The following is an 18188-nucleotide window of genomic DNA, read 5'->3' on the forward strand; positions in this document are numbered from 1 at the left end:
AAATATTTAACTCTCTAAATGTTTCACTTTCAATTTCTTATTATTTGTCATGCGTCGTTAAAAAACATTTATTTGTCATAATTATTATAATGGGAGAGCCAGGCCAAAAAAACTTGAGGATTAGTTATAGTAGTTGTGTACACACAGATACATGCTGTCGAAACGGTTATGATTTCCATGGTATTTAAATGAATTTACTAAAGCTGAAAATTGTTATACAGATTAATATAAATGACAGTTATGACAGTCAGTCAGTTAAATTTTAGAACAGGGCTGGTAAGTCAGTTTTAAATGAACCGAAATTAAATTTTGGACATAATTTTCATACTTTCATTATTACCTCTTCATTTCTGCTCCCAATCTAATAAAGTTCTATATTTTTTGTCATTGTTCAAGGCCATGTTTTGGAGTCACTTTATTCTGTTTTTTGGGTCAAAAGCGTAATTTTCAAAGTGAATTCAATGCGAATAATTTTACGAAAAAATATTATCAATATCTTGATTCATCTTTGCTGTCATTAAAAACTAAATACCTATATACCTTGATTTGTAATTTCCAGAGCATGACTTCATGTGTGAAAATACGATTTGTAATTTTCAAATAATCATAAAATACATACCATACATTTTTCTATTTACTTCCAAATACATTTTCCCATTATCTGGAATTCAAGTTCTTCTTGGAAAAAATAGATAAGGCGTACCTGAAAACTACTGCATTAGAAAGACAAGAGACGTAGAGGGTATAGAACAAAATTCTTAGAAGTTTGAATTATTTTATAATTTTTTGATCCATGATGTTTGATCCAATTTGATGAAATTTTTGAATCCGATTAACGAGATAAGGCTTCGTTAATTATCGTTTTTTGAGGGGCAAGAAACAAATGGAGATCTAGGTCTGCAGGCCTAAGGCCTTTTTATGAGTCAAGCTGAAGTGTTGAGGCTAAAGAAACGGATTGAAGGAGTAAGAGGGTTAACGAGGTAAGGATATTGTGTGTTGTATTTGCAATCAGTAGATTCGAGTGAGGAGGGAAAAGTTTGTTTATTAGATAGTTTTGCTAATACAATCCTTCTTCATATTATTTATAAAAACGATTTTCGAAGAAATGTGGTATTGTTGACCAAAGCAGACGAATAACGGTTAGTATTTATTATATTATACAAGGAAAAAAAAATTTTAAGCAGGCCAAAAGAAGTGTTGATAAACTTTTTCTGTGGCATAAGGATTAAAATTGATAATTTTATTATTTTGAGATTAATTATTTTGGATATAAATATCCAAATTTTTTATACCAGAGTAACATTCGATGGTGTTTTCAAATTGGAAAAAGCTACAATGAGGTCGTTCAACGTTTTTGCCCTTACTTTAACAATTGCCTTGGTAAGCAAATTTATTAGCATTTATTTAATAATTAATAACTGTAGTTTATGAGTTTTTTTTTGAAAAATTATTGGAGTTCCTCGAAACGAAAGTAACATTTTTGCCATTGGTCTACGTTTTTGGAGTTGGAGTCAGAGTTAATGGTGCCCTAGAGAATCAACTTTCCAATTTAAAGTGTTAAAATATCTCCTACTGTTTAGAATCTAACTTGGCTATTGAAGAAACCCGAAGAACTAGATGATATAACTAGATGATATTTGAACATGATGTCCCCAATCAAACTCTGCAACATCTAAGTCATAAGCGACCGCATAGATTCTGCAACTTTATGGGAAAGTAGATTAATAATATATATATGGCTGTATGTAGTAATGCACAAATACAGTAAATTTAATAACGGAACTTTTTTACCCGACGTTTTTTAAGAGGCCAATGAAGTATACGCAAAGTGCGCAAATAAGTGTTGTAAATTTGAAAACATTTCATACGAAATTTTGTTATTGAATAATGTTTGTTTATACATATTTAGGCATTGTCATGTGTTCATGCAGCACCTAAACCCGCCGGCTTCTTGACATCCATTAGAAAGGGAATTTCTGACGTTGTACATGGAATTGGACATGCTGTAGGAACAGCGGGTGAAACTGTAGGAAATGTAATAGATGCGGGTGCAAAGGGAATAGTCAACACAGCAGGTTCATTATTTGATAATGTTGGAACAGTAGTAAAAGGTGAAGGTGACGGAAACGTGCTTCATAACATTGGAAATGGAGTTGTTGATGTTATAGATACTTTGGGAAACGGTATACAAAATGTTTCAAATGCTCTGGGTACTGGTATGTATGAATTACTTAACAATGAAAAAGTACAGGAAGAAGCTAAAATGCAAGTTGAAAAAGAAATAGATGTCTCAAGCTATAATATCAACAAACAGGAACAGGAAACAATTTTCACAGCAATTATAAACGAATTAAGTAGCGGTCAATTAAAGGGGAATGAATTGACAGACTCTAAAAAGGCTACCAAAGTCATTCGCGAATATTTGAAAAAAAATGGCATTTCTATTTCATCGGATGATATTCAAAATTACTTGGATATACTGCTTAAAGTTTTGTCGAATATTTCCATCGAAATTGTAACTGACGAATCTCCCAAGAAAGAAGAGCAGGTTGAGTATGTCTGGTATTATGAAAAATAATTATATAATGTTATATAATATTATAATAGATAAATTAAATAAGAAAATTGTAGTTAAATAATACAAATAAAATTTAAAATGTTACTTATTATCCACACACTTTAATTTTATGCCCAATTTGCTGGAGGCGACTATTGTTCATCTTAAAACTTTTCGAAATTTTGTGTTAATCTGACGTTATTCCGAAAAACCCTCACTTTCGAGAGTGAGTAGAAATCAAATGAGTAGTTTTATTGATGTTTTTCCTATTTTCCTCAATTTCATCTCTCAAAGATTTACTTCACAAGAAAAAGTACTCTACCTGTTAACCGAAAATCATGAAAATTGGGACACCGGTTTAAGCGTGAAAAAGTAACAGATACGCAGAGTTATTTTCACATTTATTATATTTGTAAGAATTACGTTGTGAGTTGAGAATAAAAATTTCAAAGTTTCTTTAAAATAATTTTTTATAAATCTACCAAATAAAAATTTTTTTTAGAAATATTCAAAAAAAAATCCTAATATTTTAGCGGAAGTTTTGCAAAATTTTTACGATAAATCTATAATATTTACTGAAGCAAATCGGGTAAATAAAATATGACCAATGACGCAAATCAAACAAGAATACTATCGGAAAAACGTGTGTATAAAATTTATTTTTCTAACGATTGCATATAAAGCTGTGTTTTGCTGCAACAGAATGAACAAAAACATTTTCACATTTCTTCATTCCCTTGTCAATTTTAACAAATGTTAACGTATTATAATCCTTTATGATTTTTAATTGATCAATAAATCGATAATTGCTATCTATGTAGATTAAATAAATGTTGAACTTTAGAAGTTTTTGCATAGAAACTTGCTTGTTCCAAAACATTTTGGGATACTCGTTTCCATATGTACACTGTGCTACAAAAGTAACAGGACGGTCCAACAAAATGTTCCAAACAAAGTTTCAAGCATCAAAAATATCTTTTAATAGTTGTGACCTTGAAATGATTATGGAAAGTGCTATGTAAGTAAAGATCCAAATTTCAAAGGAATCCCCCATTTCTTAAGGCCTTCTGTAAATATATTACCTAAATAAATTTTTTTGATCCGTTGGCTGATGGCCTTTAATCATTTCATTCACAAAGATATTTCATAACAACATATACTGCCCGTCAAAAAAATTGGTCCAATACGGATCCAAAAAAATTCTCTAAAAGAACTCTAAAATTTGATTATATTATTTATAATGCGTTCCTACATATCGGAGGAGCTTTTTTGATTGAGCTACGCACTGTCAAAGCAAAACTTATAAAAGTTCAATGAATTAAATGCAAATTTTATTTTATCTTACAAATGAAATACGATACTATTGGGAAATATTTTTATAATTATATAAATGTATTTTTTTCTTCCGCCATACTCAATAAATATTCATATAAATTGTACAATTATTTAATATAAAAATAAAAAATATTTTTTGATTAAATAATAATATTTTAAAATGATAAATAACGCACGATGATTAATCTCTGTTTGCATTAAAAGATATTAATGATATTAATTTACTATAAAATAAAAAATTTACAATATAATATTCAAATTTAAAAAAAATCTGTACTCAGGATTAAACAAAATGGTACCATTATTACGATTATTCGTAATTGTAAGTATAAAGGATTTCAATTTCCACCTGTGCGCTCCAAATACTTATTTTTAGTGTGGGTGTAGAAAACTTTTACTATAATTTTTCCTAAAATTCAAATCAAAATTATTTCGAAAATTTATTTGTACTCAACGGCTACGAGAGCGAGGGTTATGATAGTCTATTAACAATATTTTCAGAATAGATGTTTGTACATGTCTGTGTGTGTGAGTGACACGTTTGTTCTTCGGTATCAGAGAATTGAGAAATATTTTTTTGTTTTAGTTATTATTGTGTAGCACAATTACATCAGCAACTGATCCAGGTCTGTTGGGAGAGCACCCCGGATCACTGGGTGAAGTTCTTTCACATGAGAGTCCACACCCCGGACCACCGGGTGAACATCCGGGGCTGCCTGTACCATTAGAAGGGGCTCACCCTGGATCATCAATACCGGAAGTGCCACATCCTCCCCCACCAGGTGAAGCGAAGCCAGTTACACCAGGAATTGTTGCTAAATCTCCGAGTGAAGAAGCTAAACCTCCGACACCGCCGGGTTCACCTGGTAAATTTTATTCTGAAATTTGAATACAACTAACATACGTTATTTATATATTTTCTTAACATTTAGATTCATGCCCTCTGGCGAGTGCAGGAGAAAATCTTGCAGCGGCAACGGAACACATGAAACCTATGTCTGAAATGTTTAATCCTGAAAAAATGCGAGAGTTGATGGAAAAGAATCCTTTCCTAAAAAATATACCTCCACAAGTAAAGGAACGATTGAAACACTTATCTGAATTAATGCGAGCAAGAATTGAAGAAATGCATATACCTGAAGAAATGAAAACAATGATTGAGGGATTACCTGAGAAAATGAGAGCTAAATTTGCATCTCTGATGGCAGCTGGAGGCCCTGAAGGTGCTGCTGGAATACATATTTCGGAAGAAATGAAAGCAAGAATGTCTGAATTACCAGAAGAAATTAAAACTAAATTAGGACCTTTGATGGCAGCTGGAGGCGCTGAAGGTGCTGCTGGAATCCATATTTCAGAAGAAATGAGAGAAAGAATATCTAAATTACCCGAAGAAATTAGGACTAAATTAGGACCTTTGATGGCAGCTGGAGGCTCTGAAGCTGCTGCTGGAATCCATATTTCGGAAGAAATGAAAGCGAGAATGTCTAAATTACGCGAAGAAATTAGAACTAAATTAGGACCTTTGATGGCAGCTGGAGGCTCTGAAGGTGCTGCTGGAATTCATATTTCGGAAGAAATGATAGCAAGAATGTCTGAATTACCCGAGGAAATTAAGACTAAATTAGGACCTCTGATGGCAGCTGCAGGACCAAAAGCAGCTGAAGGTGCTGAAGCGATGGAAGCACCTGCGGGAATTAAAGAGAAAATGTCACCTTTACCTAGACTAGGTGCTCGAGCAGTTGGTGGTGCTATGGCTATGAAATTAGCTACTGCCGTACCTATGATTATGGCGGCAGGGAGGAGGGGACTTTTATCAAGAAGAGGTGCTGATGCTTTGCCAGAAATGGCTTTAGCTGAAGAAAGCAGTGGTATAATGAGAAGATTGGTTGATGAGGTCAGACAATGTATGCGACGTATCCGTGAGGGTCCTATGAATGAAATGGTGAAAAGAATGCTTGATGAAATCAGAGGTTTAATGAGATTCCTACGTGAAGGTCCAGTGGGCTGTGCAATAGGAAGAGTGCTTGATCGAATAACAGAGAGGTTAAGAAGAATGCGTCAAAGTATCACAAATACATCAAGTATGATTGAAGAAGTTTCAAATATGGAAACTAGAGGCGTAAGGAGTGGATTACGGAGATTACCTGAAGAAATGAGACGAGGAGTGTCACATTTAGCTCGTTCAGTTGGAGGGTCAGCTATGCGGATACCTCAACATATGAGATATGGATTGAGGCATCTAATGAGACCAAAAGTTGGGTCAGGTGGAGCTATGCGGATACCTGAAGAAATGAGGGAAGGCTTGAAGCATCTAATGGGAGCAGTAGGCGGAGCAGCTGGCGCTATGCACATACCTGAAGAAATGAGGGAAGGCTTGAAGCATCTAATGGAATCAGAAGGAGGAGCAGCTGGTGCTATGCACATACCTGAAGAAATGAGGGAAGGCTTGAAGCATCTAATGGAATCAGGAGGAGGAGCAGCTGGTGCTATGCACATACCTGAAGAAATGAGGGAAGGCTTGAAGCATCTAATGGAATCAGAAGGAGGAGCAGCTGGTGCTATGCACATACCTGAAGAAATGAGGGATGGCTTGAAGCATCTAATGGAATCAGAAGGAGGAGCAGCTGGTGCTATGCACATACCTGAAGAAATGAAGGAAGGCTTGAAGCATCTAATGGAATCAGAAGGAGGAGCAGCTGGTGCTATGCATATACCTGAAGAAATGAGAGAAAAAGTCAAACATTTTCTAGAACCAGGTGAAGCGGAAGGTATGATGCATATGCCTGAAGAAATGAGAGTCGTAATGGAAAGCATACTGCGTAAAGGCCCAATGGATATGCCTGCAGGTCTCATTGGTGGAGAGGTCATGCGTAGCTCCATGATCTTACCAGAAGAAGCTGCTCGTCATGTTGCTGAAATGGCCGGACAAACAATGCGTGAAGTTCCGATGCATGTCGGGGAGGAGGTAATGCGTCGTGGTGCTGAGGTGGGTGGGGCGGCAATGATCGGTGGGGCAGAACTGATGGGTGACGCGGCATTGTTAGGTGGGGCGGTTATGGCTGCACCAGAAGTAATGATGCATGCGCCAGAAATGGTTGGTGCAGTATTAGCCCATCCACATCCATTATAGAACTGATTTGTTTAGATTAGAATTACAAAATGTGCAAGATATTTAGTATAGTTAATTTATTTTTTTATAATAATGTTTTATATTTTTATTTAATTGAATTTGTTTAATAGTATTTAAATAAATTTTATTTTTAAAAAAAGTTATTTGTATATTCTTATGAAAAAATTTCACCTACAATTAGAATTCTCGAATATAAAATATGAGACATTGAAATACTTATTTTTCTTTACATTAGTAAAATGCAAAAAGTCAACAGTTTTTTTTTTTTTATAAAAAATCGCATTGTAAATGTTGATTAAATCAACGAACACACATTGACTACATTTTAGAATAGTCACTTTGGCAGCTATGTTCAGATCAGTAGCTCACTGATTATATAAATTATCGTACTTAATTACTTTATTTATGTTAAGCGCCTTAGCCTGTTCAGCCACACACACTGTAATTTTCTTTCAAATCGAACACTGGGTTTGAGTCCTTCTGCGAATGTATTTTTTTCAATTATCTTTAATTCAGATTACTCGACCAGTTATTTGTCTTTATAGTTTACGACATTTTAATAAATAAAACCGAAAGGCTTTGATGATTAAAATTGTATCAAGTAACCAAAAACATAAATAATAAATATTAACTTTGTTTATAATTCGTTTTGCTTTACTTACACGAGACATTACAAATTTTATCTACTCTAACATTAAGTAATATCGTATTCTCTCCGTAGGATGTATGAGCATGACAATAATTTTTGATTTAAAGGCTCAAAATTTTTTTTGTAGGTAGAATTTTACTCAAAGAACATGTGGTTAAGTTTCAGCATAGATACCCAAAAGTTTCCTGTATTACTATTTTCAAAAAATTCATTCTTCAAGGGGGTGAAAGTTTATATGAAACTATGTCCCTTTTGAAGTTAGAAATATAAAACTTGATATATGAGCTCATGGTTTGTGACAAAAAGTTTATTTAACTTTTTTCATAAAAATTCATTCTGGAAGAGGGCCAAATTGGAGATGAAAGTTTACATGAAACTCTGTCATTTTGGTGGAGATAAGGGGATGATAGTTTACATGAAAATTCGTCATTTTTGAATTAACTACTTAACCGATTTTAAAAATTATTTCACCTATGATAAGTTAGATGCAGAGTTTCTGAGATATCGCAATGTTTGGTTCAATTTTAGTCCGTATCTCAAAAACTATTCGACCATGAAACACGGTGGATGGGGTAATAATGATCCAATAAGTATAATAATCAGATTAATTTAATGATTGGATGCAGAGTTTCTTAGATATTGCAATTTTTGGATCGATTTTAGTCCGTAAAAAAGACAGGCAGACAGACAGACGGACAATCAAAAAGGGGCTTCTAAGGTCATTTTTTGAACACCTATACAAAAGTTTGTTCGTATCGTCAATATTTCTAAGCGTTATAAACTTGGAACTAACCTTTATATTTTTCATATATACAGGGTAAAAAACTCTGCTTTGGGCGTATGCATGCGTAGAATGATAATGATAAGTTTTTATTTTCAAAAATTTGACTAAGTGTATTATATCAGGACTTATCGGATTTGAATGCGGTTTTCGGCATTCGATTCAGTTAGAGCGTCAGGAAATTTTGAGGCCTAATTTGAATCAAAAGAAATCAAAAATGTGCATAAATAATATGCATTTTATAACTGCATTTTAAATATACTAAATTCACAATTCGGTTAATGCACAATTCTGTCACGAAATTCGTGTTCAGCGACCCCAAAAACACTTGAGTAACAAACTTGGAATCATTTTCATTATTATTAACCGAATTGTGAACTTAGTATATTTACGATTTATACAAATTTAAAATACAAATATAAAATTCACATTATTTATGTAAATTGAATATTTGCGCTCTAACGAATCGAATGCCGAAAACCGCATTCAAATTCGACTTACTGTTCAAATTTTTCGAGCTTTGCTTTTAGTGCTTCGTTTCTGCGACTATAACGCTTTAGAACAAATGAAAGTAAATGTAATAGAAAATTGCATGCATTTAAGTAAATATAAAATATATAATCTTTATTAATAGATAAAAAAATTACCTATCAAATAAAAATTATTTCAATAATAAAGAATTATTTTCTTTTTTGTTGACATTAAATTATATAAAATTCAATATAATATAATTTAATGTAAATAATGATACAAATTAATGTAATAAAACAAAATACTTATCACAAAAGATATCGATTATATACACATATTGTTGGGAAATTTATACACTGTGGAGAAAAGAAGAAATTATTTTAAATATAAATGTAATTTTTATATTAATAAATCATTGAATATTAATCATATTTAACAGATTTAATAAACAATGTATAACGTGGTAAAATTTCTTGGTGTTCTATTTTTAATGGTAAGTGTTTATTCGAAAGTTAAAAATTAGACACTGGCCGTGCTTAGAAAATACTCCAGTCATACAATCATTCAGCTAATTTAGCACCTCCAATTTTCACCTAAATTTTTCATACGGAAAAAATACTTAAAGGATGCTAAATTTGCAGAGCCGGAAGTCATTATAACCTGCTCTTTCTCTTGCCTATCCTTTAAGCTCCGTGTAGTACTCTAAGTGTAAGTAGAAGAAAATAGCTTTATTAAACACTCAGTGGCAGATCCATCCATATGGGCATGGTGGACATGCCCATCACCTAAATAGACTTAGGATTTAATAAAATTAAAAAAAAAAAACAAAAACAAAAAACAAAAACAATGAAAAGCTTTAAATAGCCAGCGTAGCTACCGTAGAGAGATCGTTTTCTACACTTCACGGGGTAAAATCTTGTTTTCGTTCCTCAATGGGACACAGGAAATATTATTCGCGGTTTACTTCCTTAAACATCTGGAAATCGGTGATATTATCAACACTTTCGTGAAAGAAAACGAAAGCTCGAATTTGTTATTTGAGTAAATAACCTAAATAAAATTATTTAATGTAAAATGTATACTGACACATTTACTTTTGTATTTTTTGTGAGCGATCAAACTAACATTTTACAGGTTTATTAATTAACAAATACACTGTACAAAACCTTCGTCAGGGCGTTATCTCCTTTTGTAGGAATGCAATATACCGATCATGAGCGAGTTTATACTCTGATTCGCATATGGTCGATTTTTGGGTGCTGTGCCGTGCACACACCTTTTTGAGGGCTGAATCCGAGCTTGTTAACACTATGTTTTTATACTTGTTAGTTTACCTACCTAGATTAAGCACGAAACACCGAGCTAAAAAGAACAGATAGAATATTATTTTACACTCTAATCAAAAAATTATATGATTTTGAATAAAAATGGCAACTGTACGTTATGTCAAACAATTTGTGATTAATGACGCCATGTTTAGTCAACAACATATATTTATAATATTGTTAATATCTCAAAAAGAGTTTTGCTTGGTATTTCTTTCTAAAATATTTTATCAGAGTGCAGTGAATTCAGGTTTCTTCGGTCTTCCTGCTTTAATTCTGGATTTCTAAGCTTTTAAAAAATTTGTAATTAACGGTTTAGTTTATTTTCGATTAATTCGATACCTATATACATTTTGTAAAAAAAAATTTTTAGATTTATTCTGGATTGGCTATACCAATCATACCACGAACAAACAATGGATTTCATGAACGGACATTTCGAATCCCCGCTGTTAATGGTAAAGGATATACAGTTCAAGTTCAACAATTACATTCTACCAGACCATTCATTTCTTCAAGCAATGTTCAAGGGATTGAAATATCACCATTGCGGTCAGTTGGTTCAAATATAGGAGCACCAACTGAAGTGGTTACGGAAACTCCTTCAAAAGTTGAAAAAACTTTAGAACCGCCGCCAAAAGTTATAGATGACTCTCGTCTTAATGAGAAGGAAGTTGAAGCGTCAATAGAGTCCCTGGTTACATTGATCAAGTTTATTAATTCCTTACTAGAAGAACTTACCGGAGAAAGTTATTTGAAGGATAATATCTTAAAAGAAGACGAATTATTTGCTAAGCAAACAAAAAGTTCCTTTTCAATCGATGAAGACGACAATGAACTAATATTAACCAGTGAATCAATCTCTGATCCTGATCAGGATAATTTACAACTAGTAAAACAAGCGATGGCAATTTTAAGTGATGATAAATTAGAAATTATTGAAAAATTAGGAATCATTTTTCAAAATAACACAATGAAATATGATCAAACAGTCATTGATGTTGAAAAATCTAGTATCACTTATGATGGGAAAGATGTCAATTGGCTTGACGAAGTAGGTGGTGAAGGAAATGGAGGGCGAGTTAATAATGTAGACGAAAATGGACATTCTACTGATGTTTTAGTTACTTTTGATGATTTACCAGAGAGTTTTAAACAATTACCTGATGCAGGCTTAAAACAAGTAGATTTGACAAAAGATGAAGATTCAAAGGATTTGTCACCCACAGGCCATTCAGAAGATGGACTAGTTAAATTGGATCCAAATAAGATGATTGGTCAATTACCGGATAGTTTTATTGGTAAAAGACCAAAATTAAATTTCCTTTCAGTACCAAAACCGCAAATATTTTAGTAAATATTTTTGAATAAAACTTTTATACGTATTAATCCATGACCTAAATACTTACCGTTTCAAAGTTATGAAAAAGAAGGTCAAATCATTTTTTGACTCTCCTCTTCCCATTCTGTGTTGTGTTTTCAACGAAGAGAGGGGTACGTTTTCAATTTTATTACGTATACGTATTATACCCACAGAAAATAAAATCTGATTCCATTATTCTTCAATACAAAAGTTAACTTTTCAAATCAGACAATTAAATTGGCATCGTTTTTTTTTACTGAATTACTGTGCTGATATACTGTAAGCAAAATCTTGATCAGCTCTTATTGAATTATTCTGTATAAACAAAAATATCAAAATAAGAAAAATTTTTAATAATTTTTTCTTTTTCTTTTGAAAAATTATACATAGAAAGACGAAATAAATTAAAAACTTTCGATAATTGTCAAACTTCTTTTGCATTTTTATTCACCTAGCAAAAAGTTCCAAAATAATGTTAAGGTGAATTGGAAATTAATTGGAAATCGACCTTTTCGATTCATTTCTAGCCTCATTTGTCATTCCTTCCTTGAATTTTTATTCCATGTTTTCACTCAGAATTAAGAAACTAAATAAACATTTTGATTAGATATCAAAACAAAAAATGTATTCACTCGATGGTTTTCATTTTTAAGAATTTAAACTAAAGTTAATTTGTACAAATATTGTATAAAAATGTACTGGATTATATTTTATTAAACTATATATTTATTTATTTTATTTAATTTTATTTAATTTATATTATATTTATTTATTTGCAATAAATTTTAGAAATGTATTTATTTTTTATAATCTTAATAAACTATGATTTTTATTTACAATATTTCGATTTATTTTCGTTGAGGTCCATCATTAGAAACCGAAATATGCTGCTGGATTAAACAAATCTACGACAAATCCAATTCCATCTCCCAGCAAACTTGTAAATTCAGTTGCAAGTTTATCCACATGAGCCATTGGGACTTGTACTAAAAATTGCGAAAAATAAAAAGTCATATTTTACTGATAGAAAAAATATTTTAAAAAGATGAACTCCGAGATGAGTTAAGATTTTCAGTTTAACTGATAAATTAAATGATGTAGTTTAGATTTGTATATTTATTCGGTACGTTTGGTATAATTGAGTAGAAAAAAACTGAGAGTCCTCTAAACACCCAGAACCTGCCCCTCATTTTTCTTAAAGAAAGCAAAAAGTTATTGATGTTTCTTCGAGTCGATCAAACGTACACAGACTGTTTAAAATTATTGATATTTAATGCAAATCATTTCGTTTATATTTAAATTTAAGAAACTAAACTTTTTAGAAAGAAAATTTATAACAAATAAGAGTATAAACAAAAATTAAAAAAATATTATTTTATTGAAAAATTTGTTCGAATAAATTAATTTCCTATAATTTTTACATAAGTATAAAAAAAAAACAAGGTACTAAATTTAAAAGTACAAAAAAACTTTATACAAGTTCTTATACAAGTTTTTTACAAGTTATTATTTTTTTGTAAAATAAGCAAATGGATTAAATAAATCTGCAGCGAATTGAAATCCTTTTGTCATACATTCTGCTCCTTCAGTTCCTAATTTATCCATATGAGCCATAAATGGTTGAACTAAAGAAAAATATTGCATCTTTAAAATTTTATAAGAAGTTATAGTACTTAATTATTATGCAATCAAAAAATGTACACCATGGATTAGTGTCAGTGCATAATTTTAATATGGTTGCTTACTGTAACCATGTTTGTACACTTTTTGAAATTACAGTAAAGGGCTATCTCCTAAACGTATCACTATAAAAAGAAAGAATAGTATACCTGCAGCTGTCATTTGGGCCGCTGCTGAATTCATGGGTCCCGATATAGGATTTGCTCCTGGTGCTGGAGGCGGAGTGCCGGGAGCTGCTTTAGCAGCTTCTACAGCTGGAGCCGCTTTAGCTGCTTCTGCGGCTGCTGGGGCAGCAACAGCTGCAGCTTCTGCAGGAGCCTCACGTTTTTGACGTATTATAGAACCATATGTTGTTAGACAGTTCTGCGAAAAAAATTGAATTGTAAATAAATACATTTAATTATTAATAATTATAAAACTACACAATGGACACTTCCAATGAAAAAAATATTGATGCTTTGATTTTTACTTAAAAAAAAGAAAGTAAAATTTGAGAAAATTAGTTTTTTTTTACTTTATTTCTTTAAAATTAATGAATCAAATCAAATGGGTTTTCAAGAGGACCCATTTCTTACTAAATCGATTGTGGCATCACATTCTGTGCTCATTATAAATAAATTTATTTGTACCTATTGAGAAATTTGAAACAAAAAAATTGGGTTGATAGCACCTGTTATTGATGGCTACTCAGTTACAAATAGGCCCAGGCAAGTTAGACGTCACAGGGTATTCATTAACAAATGCATCCGATTGAAAACCAAGTTAATTTTTCGGTTTTTATTCATTAATTTTCACCGGATATCTTCTTTTTAGGATTATATTAATTAGAAATGTTTCCTTAATAATTATAAAACTACAAAAAAATTAAATAATATATTTACCACAATTAATAGAATGATTACGGTTTTCAGTATTCGGTTCTTATCATATAAAAAATTTCTAAAGTGTAACATATTTTGAAATATCTTTGTGACTAAAACAAAAATTAATTATTTCTATTGATTTTCTTTTTATACATTATCAATTTTCATTTCATTCACTTTTATATAATAATTTATTATCACTAATATGATGTTCCTGATATCATTATCGTCATCAATGAAATAAAATGAAAACATTTAATAAAATTTCCACTTAATGTTTTTTCGCTATTCCAATAATACGTCAAAAAATGAAGTGTCACAGATTTCCGAAGACGTTTTAATAATTTTTTAATTATCATTATTTTGTTTTATTGTTGACTCGGTTGCCATTCTGTGGATCTGTTGGATATGAATACAATATCCCATAAACAATAAGGACATCCAAATTTCATTGTTGTTTATACTTTTGTCAAGAGATTTTTCATCTACTATCGATTTTATTCCAATAGAAATTTTATTTCTTTTTTATCATTAAATTTTCGTTAGTCGTATCTAGATTCAAAACCATGCTAAACATTCCCGACGTATTTGTCGAGTTAGTGACTTATGTAAAATAAGAAACATAATCAAATTCGATTACAATGAAAAGTGAATCTTTTATAACTTAATAGCAATAAAGGCATAAATCCACCATTCCAGTTTAAAACCAAAATTTATTTAACAGTATTTAATTTACAGATTACATAATGAATAAGGATAAAAATATGCTTACAATTAATTTTTGAGAATTTGATAATACTGCTTACATAACAAAATAAAAATTATATTTTATACATCATAATACCAATCATAATACATCGATCGTTGTCCGACATTCGGCTGAAATCCTTGAAGTATGTCCAATAGTCCAAAAGGTCGTACCGTTGACGATTCTAATTCAAAAAAAAATCTTATATAAGATTCAATATTCAAAAAGTTATAAAACGGCAAAATTTCAGGAGGATATTAAATTTCCGTCAGTTCCGTTGTTAGATGGCAAGAACGATTCTGGCTTAAAAAGAATATTGGTGGATAAGTCTTTATAAAAGAAATTAAAAAAGGCAAAATTTGTATCGATTCTTGGATCTATAGGTGTGAAAATTTGAATAGTACACGGTAACAAATTTTTTTGTGGATATCACTATGTCAGTATCGGTGTGAACGCCATACTGTGTACTGTATTTAGATAATAGTTATAATAGTAATAGTTATGACGGACGAGTCAATGCAGTATGGGCGTCAGGCCCATACTGGTTGGCGATAACCACAATATTCCAGGTGGATAGCCCTATTTAATTCGGTAATATTACTTATACAAACATAGTTCTATAATGGTATTTCTACCATTAGCTCAGTCAATTGTATTTTTTTCACTTATTAATATATTATTTTAAATCGAAATCCTTTTACAAATAGAATAAATATTTGCCTAAAAATTTAATCGGTAAAAAAAATAGAAAATTATCTACCTTATATTTAGTTTACATTCTCTGCGATTCTCGGAAATCATTTTCATTTTATTGAATGCAATATTCAATCAAATATAATAAATTCTTATTACATAAAATAAGTTTTATTAATATTTACAATTTGATAAATTGTTCATTTTTATATTTATTTTACAAGCATGTATCTTCTTACAGGTCATTAATTTCTGTTTTTCCAGAGATTTCTTGTAGATCCTTGTTAATATGAATCATTATTCTCAATCATGGAATCGTGCCCACCCCTTCCCAAACTAAAGAAGCCAACTATATTTAGTAATTACCAAATAATATTGAGCTCCTAGCCATAACAGACGAATATTTGCCCTATTTCGTGGGCCCAGTGGGCAACTGGTCATTTGCTACCCCTTAAATCCGCTATTGGTATTGATAGAAGATTCATGGTCTTTATCTTGCTACTGTAGTTCTAGCTTTATCTTGGTCTCGCAGATCTTATAAGACCAAGACCAAGACTGATTTTACTCATCAAAAATACCAATTTAAGTAGACAATGAAAATTTAGTTTATCTTACCATCGTTAGACGCACGCCGGTTGTTGGATGGATTCTCAATAACTTGCTCCTCACAAACGCCATTCACACATTTTGTTGAAATCACAACATTACTACTTGACTGAGTACATTTTCCATTTATACAACTTGTATTTGAACTTCTAGAATTCTTTGAATATGATGAACGAGATATGCTTATGCTCAATGGTGTAATTTGAGAAATCTAAATAAGAATTATAAATCTTTCAGTTAAATAAATAAATAATAATAATTAGTTCAAAACTTCTACCAAGATCTTTAAATGTTTATCGGATGAGTGGCTGGGAACTAAATAACATGGGATCCTCTATCTATTTTTTTGCGTTGATAAATTTAAGTCCGTTTAAAATTTTGATTCGAAAAAATAATAATTTCATTATTTTGTGTATAATCTAGAATATATGTTTATGGTCAACTCTCCCTAAAATAATTGAGTTGTCCTCAAAATATTTAGAAATGTAGTTAATGATATTTTGACATATTATTATGACAATAAAATATAAATTTTTTAGCAACGGAATTAGAATAATAAAATTAAATTTTACAAAAAAAACTATTAACAAAAAGAAAACCGACTTCAAAAGAAAAACTTTTCCAAAATAAATTAAAATGCACTAAAAAGTAAAAAAATAACGATAATATAATGTAGTTAAAATTATTGTTATTTTTGGAGTCGGTGTCAGCCAAGGAAACAACTCTGACAGAACAGTTTTGTACATTAACTTGGCCGACTCCAAAAATAACAATAATTTTAACTACATTATATTATCGTTATTTTTTTACTTTTTAGTGCATTTTAATTTATTTTGAAAAGTTTTTCTTTTGAAATCGGTTTTCTTTTTGTTAAAAGTTTTTTTATTTTGTAATTTTTTGTGAATCTGAAGTACACTAACTAATTTGTCACTAAAAAAAGAATCATCAAAATCGGTTCACTCAGTCGAAAGTTCTGAGGTAACACACATAAAAAAAAATACAGTTCTCCTTTTTTGTTTGAAGTCGGTTAATTAATTCTATGCAGACACGATGGCAATCACCAAAGAACAACGAAAATAAGCAACAAATAATTTAATATTGCATAATGAATGGATTGCATTTATTATAATGCAATAGTATATTTTGATTGGAATTAGTCAATTTTCGTTAATGTTTGGTGTTCTCCTTCATACCTTGCTGCACCATTATAGAGCATAATGAATTGCGTATCTAGTGCTATCTTCAAATTCCAAATGGTCATCTTTAAGAAAATATTACAATTAAAAAAAATGAGGCTAATATCTACCCATGTTTCAGAATATTACAGCTTTATTTATTTTATTTAAAAAATACTTTTCCGCTCAAAAATAAATAATTAATTTCATTAAATAAAAATATTTTCTTACGTAAATTAAACACAAAAAAGTTATTATTAGAATTTTGTAATAAATATCATTCATTTTCGTAAATATATTCAAATTTTTTTCTGTTATATTAACTTGTTAATTTTGCAACTGTTTATTTGTAAATAAAATAGTAAATGAAATATTTTGCGATAAAAAATTTTCTTCTTTAACAAATTTGAGTTGTGATATTGTATTTTTTTAATAAATTTATGTTTGCTTTAAAGTATGAAATTTCTTATCATCAATAAATGCCTATGCAATAAAATTTAAAAAAAAATTGTTATTTGGATCACCAAAAATATGCTTAACTTCCATAAACAAATCAAAAAAAAAAAAAAAAAATGTCTTATATTTTTATTAGGTAATAAATAAATCTTTTTTATTATTTAAAAAAAATATTTGAATGAATTTATGAAAAAATATGGAAATGAATCTGCAAGAGTTGTGAGTTCAACGCATTTACAACCAAGGGACTAAAAAAAGTTAAATGGGTGACTTTAGGGCTTGAATAGACTGCCAAAATTTTCGATGAATTAATAGACGATATTCTAATTATCATGCAAACCCTCAAATCCTTTATT

The 18188-nt window shown here is 30.5% G+C and overlaps 3 protein-coding genes across 3 annotated transcripts; 1 reads left to right on the forward strand and 2 right to left on the reverse strand.

The window, feature by feature from the left end:
• The first annotated feature begins 1316 nt into the window (after window positions 1–1316).
• Window positions 1317–2586, forward strand: LOC123298592. The gene is made up of 2 exons (XM_044880651.1): window positions 1317–1380; window positions 1910–2586. The coding sequence occupies exons 1-2, from the start codon at window positions 1336–1338 to the stop codon at window positions 2576–2578; spliced, it is 714 nt and encodes a 237-aa protein (XP_044736586.1). The 5' UTR covers window positions 1317–1335; the 3' UTR covers window positions 2579–2586.
• Window positions 2587–12481: 9895 nt separating this feature from the next.
• LOC123297987 (nischarin-like) lies at window positions 12482–13899 on the reverse strand. The gene is made up of 4 exons (XM_044879832.1): window positions 13867–13899; window positions 13441–13654; window positions 13186–13236; window positions 12482–12597 (listed from the first exon to the last, which is right to left on the reverse strand). The coding sequence occupies exons 1-4, from the start codon at window positions 13897–13899 to the stop codon at window positions 12482–12484; spliced, it is 414 nt and encodes a 137-aa protein (XP_044735767.1).
• Window positions 13900–14854: 955 nt separating this feature from the next.
• On the reverse strand, window positions 14855–17743 carry LOC123298375. Its single transcript, XM_044880363.1, has 3 exons — window positions 17608–17743; window positions 16211–16412; window positions 14855–15086 (listed from the first exon to the last, which is right to left on the reverse strand). The coding sequence occupies exons 1-3, from the start codon at window positions 17659–17661 to the stop codon at window positions 14983–14985; spliced, it is 360 nt and encodes a 119-aa protein (XP_044736298.1). The 5' UTR covers window positions 17662–17743; the 3' UTR covers window positions 14855–14982.
• Window positions 17744–18188: the final 445 nt, after the last annotated feature.

This window comes from Chrysoperla carnea, chromosome 4, assembly GCF_905475395.1.
Source record: "Chrysoperla carnea chromosome 4, inChrCarn1.1, whole genome shotgun sequence".
In the NCBI taxonomy this organism is placed as follows: Eukaryota; Metazoa; Arthropoda; class Insecta; order Neuroptera; family Chrysopidae; genus Chrysoperla; species Chrysoperla carnea.

Excerpts from the sequence above, each read along its gene's own strand:
- LOC123298592 (XM_044880651.1), top strand. The coding sequence starts at position 1,336 with ATGAGGTCGTTCAACGTTTTTGCCCTTACTTTAACAATTGCCTTG. Across the intron at positions 1,381-1,909 it reads TTACTTTAACAATTGCCTTG|GCATTGTCATGTGTTCATGC; the intron begins GTAAGCAAATTT and ends ATACATATTTAG.
- LOC123297987 (XM_044879832.1), bottom strand. The coding sequence starts at position 13,899 with ATGAGCACAGAATGTGATGCCACAATCGATTTA. Across the intron at positions 13,655-13,866 it reads GTGATGCCACAATCGATTTA|AACTGTCTAACAACATATGG; the intron begins GTAAGAAATGGG and ends TTTTTTTCGCAG. Across the intron at positions 13,237-13,440 it reads GGCCCAAATGACAGCTGCAG|TTCAACCATTTATGGCTCAT; the intron begins GTATACTATTCT and ends ATTTTTCTTTAG.
- LOC123298375 (XM_044880363.1), bottom strand. The coding sequence starts at position 17,661 with ATGAATGATATTTATTACAAAATTCTAATAATAACTTTTTTGTGTTTA. Across the intron at positions 16,413-17,607 it reads CTTTTTTGTGTTTAATTTAC|ATTTCTCAAATTACACCATT; the intron begins GTAAGAAAATAT and ends ATTCTTATTTAG. Across the intron at positions 15,087-16,210 it reads CCGGCGTGCGTCTAACGATG|AATCGTCAACGGTACGACCT; the intron begins GTAAGATAAACT and ends TTTTTGAATTAG.